This window comes from Limulus polyphemus, unplaced genomic scaffold (assembly GCF_000517525.1).
Source record: "Limulus polyphemus unplaced genomic scaffold, Limulus_polyphemus-2.1.2 Scaffold11005, whole genome shotgun sequence".
Taxonomy (NCBI): Eukaryota; Metazoa; Arthropoda; class Merostomata; order Xiphosura; family Limulidae; genus Limulus; species Limulus polyphemus.
The window spans coordinates 1-2569 of NW_013676615.1; the positions used below are offsets into that span (position 1 = coordinate 1).

Below are 2569 nucleotides of genomic sequence, written 5' to 3' on the forward strand. Positions count from 1 at the left end.
TGTGTATGTAGAGAATCCTACATAATAAATGTTGTGTATGTAGAGAATCCTACATAATAAGTGTCGTGTGTGTAGAGAAACCTACATAATAAATGTAGTGTATATAGAGAATCCTACATAATAAATGTTGTGTGTATGTAGAGAATCCTACATAATAAATGTTGTGTATGTAGAGAATCCTACATAATAAGTGTCGTGTGTGTAGAGAAACCTATGTAATTAATGCAGTTTGTGAGGTAAGTTACTTAAGAAATGTAGCGTCTGTAGGGTAACCTATATAAGAAATGTAGAAACTGTATAGTTATGTGCATAACAAGTACAGTGCATATATGTGTGTGTGTGTATTGTAATTTACATACTAAATGTTGTATACATGGTATACTAGTGTATGTGCTTTTATATTTTTACTTCTTTATTTTTCTTCTTATAGCATTTTAGTTTTTGTCAAACATACTTAGGTTCAAAATATTGGTAAATTTCACAATTTCTTGTGCTCGTAATACAAATAAAACTCAAAGAAGCATTTGAAGATACAAAAGGAAATAACTGCGTTTAGAACAACCTAACTAAGAATGGCCTGTCTGATCTCCTTAGTCTTTATTTTATTTTTGTGTGTGTTTATAATAATATTAAACAAAGATGACTTTATTTATTATATGCAGTCTATTTTGATTTCAGATGCAAAGACACATGAAAAAATCTTTATTGGACATCATCTGAAAGAACATCAGAGAATACTTACTGGTGACAAAATACATACTTGTATAGTATGTAGTAAAATATTTATAAGTGAAAGTCTCCTAAGGAGTCACCAGAAAATGCACACCGAGGAGAAGCCATACAGTTGTGATGTATGTGGCAAAGGATTTGCATATAAAAGTAACTTAAAAAGTCATGAGAAGATACACACTGGAGAGAAGCCGTACAGTTGTGATGTATGTGGCAAAGGATTTTTAAATTACAGTCGTGTAAAAATCCACGAGAAGATACACACTGAGCAGAAACCATACCACTGTGTTGTATGTGGCAAAGAATTTGTGACTAAAAATTACTTAAAGATTCATGATAAGATACACACTGGGGAGAAACCATGCAGTTGTGTAGTGTGTGGTAAAAAGTTTATAAGTGAAAGTTACCTAAGAAGTCATGAGAAGATACATACTGGGGAGAAACCTTATAGTTGTGCAGTATGTGGTAAAGGATTTGCGCATAAAAGTAACTTAAAGCATCATGAGCATATACACACTGGAGATAAGCCATACAGTTGTGCAGTATGTGGAAAAGGATTAAGTAAAAATGGTCTTAAAATTCATGAGAAGACTCACACTGGTGAGAAGCCATACAGTTGTTTACTATGTGGTAAACAGTTTGTAAGTAAAAATAACCTCAAGAAACATAACCGGATACATACTGGTGAGAAACCTAACCGTTGTGTTGTATGTGGTAAAGAATTTTTAAGTAAAAGTAACATGAAAATTCATGAGAAGATACATACTGGGGTGAAGCCATACAGTTGTGTATTATGTGGCAAGGAATTCTCAAGTAAAACTGGTCAAACAATTCATGAGAAGATACACACTGGGGAAAAACCTTACAGATGTGTAGTATGTTGTAAACAATTTGTATGTAAAAGTAAGTTAAAGAGTCATGAGCAGATACACACTGGGGAAAAGCCATACAGTTGTGTAGTATGTGGTAAACAGTTTGTATGTACAAGTAACTTAAATATTCATGAGAAGATGCATACTGGAGAGAAGCCATTCAGTTGTGTAGTATGTGGTAAACAATTTGTGTGTAATAGTAACTTAAAGACTCATGAGCGGATACACAGTGGTGAGAAGCCATACAGTTGTGTAGTATGTGGTAAACAATTTGTAAGTAAAAGTAACTTAAAGCATCATGAGAAGATACACACTGGGGAGAAGCCTTACAGTTGTATTGTATGTGGCAAAGATTTTTCAAGCAAAAATAGTCAAACAAATCATGAAAAGATACACACTGGAGAAAAGCCATACAGTTGTGTTGTATGTGGTAAACAATTTGTATGTAAAAGTTATTTAAATGCTCATGAGAAGATACATTCCGGTGAGAAATCATACGGTTGTGTTATGTGTGGTAAACAATTTGTAAGTAAAAGTAACCAAAAGAGACATGAGAAGATGCACACTAGGAAATCTTAAAGCAGGGTGATTAAATCAATTACCTATGAACAGGAATTTCATCAATTAATGTCACAAAGTAACTGATTAATTGAAATTATTGTTACATCAATTAATACCAGGAAAATAATCAACTACCCCAAACTAGAATTTCCAGTGATTACTGTTTTTGATTACTCCAACTAGCTTTTTTCTTTTCTTACTTCAGGTATAAGGATTGATCCATCAGTTTGGGTGCTCTAGGTATAAGGCTTGATCCATCGGTTTGGGTGCTCCAGGTATAAGGCTTGATCCATCAGTTTGGGTGCTCCAGGTATAAGGCTTGATCCATCAGTTTGGGTGCTCCAGGTATAAGGCTTGATTCATCAGTTTGGGTGCTCCAGGTATAGGGCTTGATCCATCAGTTTGGG

At 34.0% G+C, this 2569-nt stretch overlaps 1 protein-coding gene across 3 annotated transcripts in view; it reads left to right on the top strand.

The window, feature by feature from the left end:
* Positions 1–673: 673 nt before the first annotated feature.
* Positions 674–2569, top strand: part of LOC106476606 (zinc finger protein 27-like) — a 7324-nt gene continuing 5428 nt past the window's right edge. Inside the window, exon 1 of one of the 3 annotated variants that reach the window (XM_022380415.1) lies at positions 674–2542. In XM_022380415.1, coding sequence (XP_022236123.1) covers positions 819–2180 — 1362 coding nt within the window. In that variant the 5' untranslated portion in view covers positions 674–818 and the 3' untranslated portion in view covers positions 2181–2542. The remainder of the gene's footprint in view (positions 2543–2569) is intronic. The other 2 variants (XM_022380416.1, XM_013937251.2) reach the window with 2 other exon arrangements.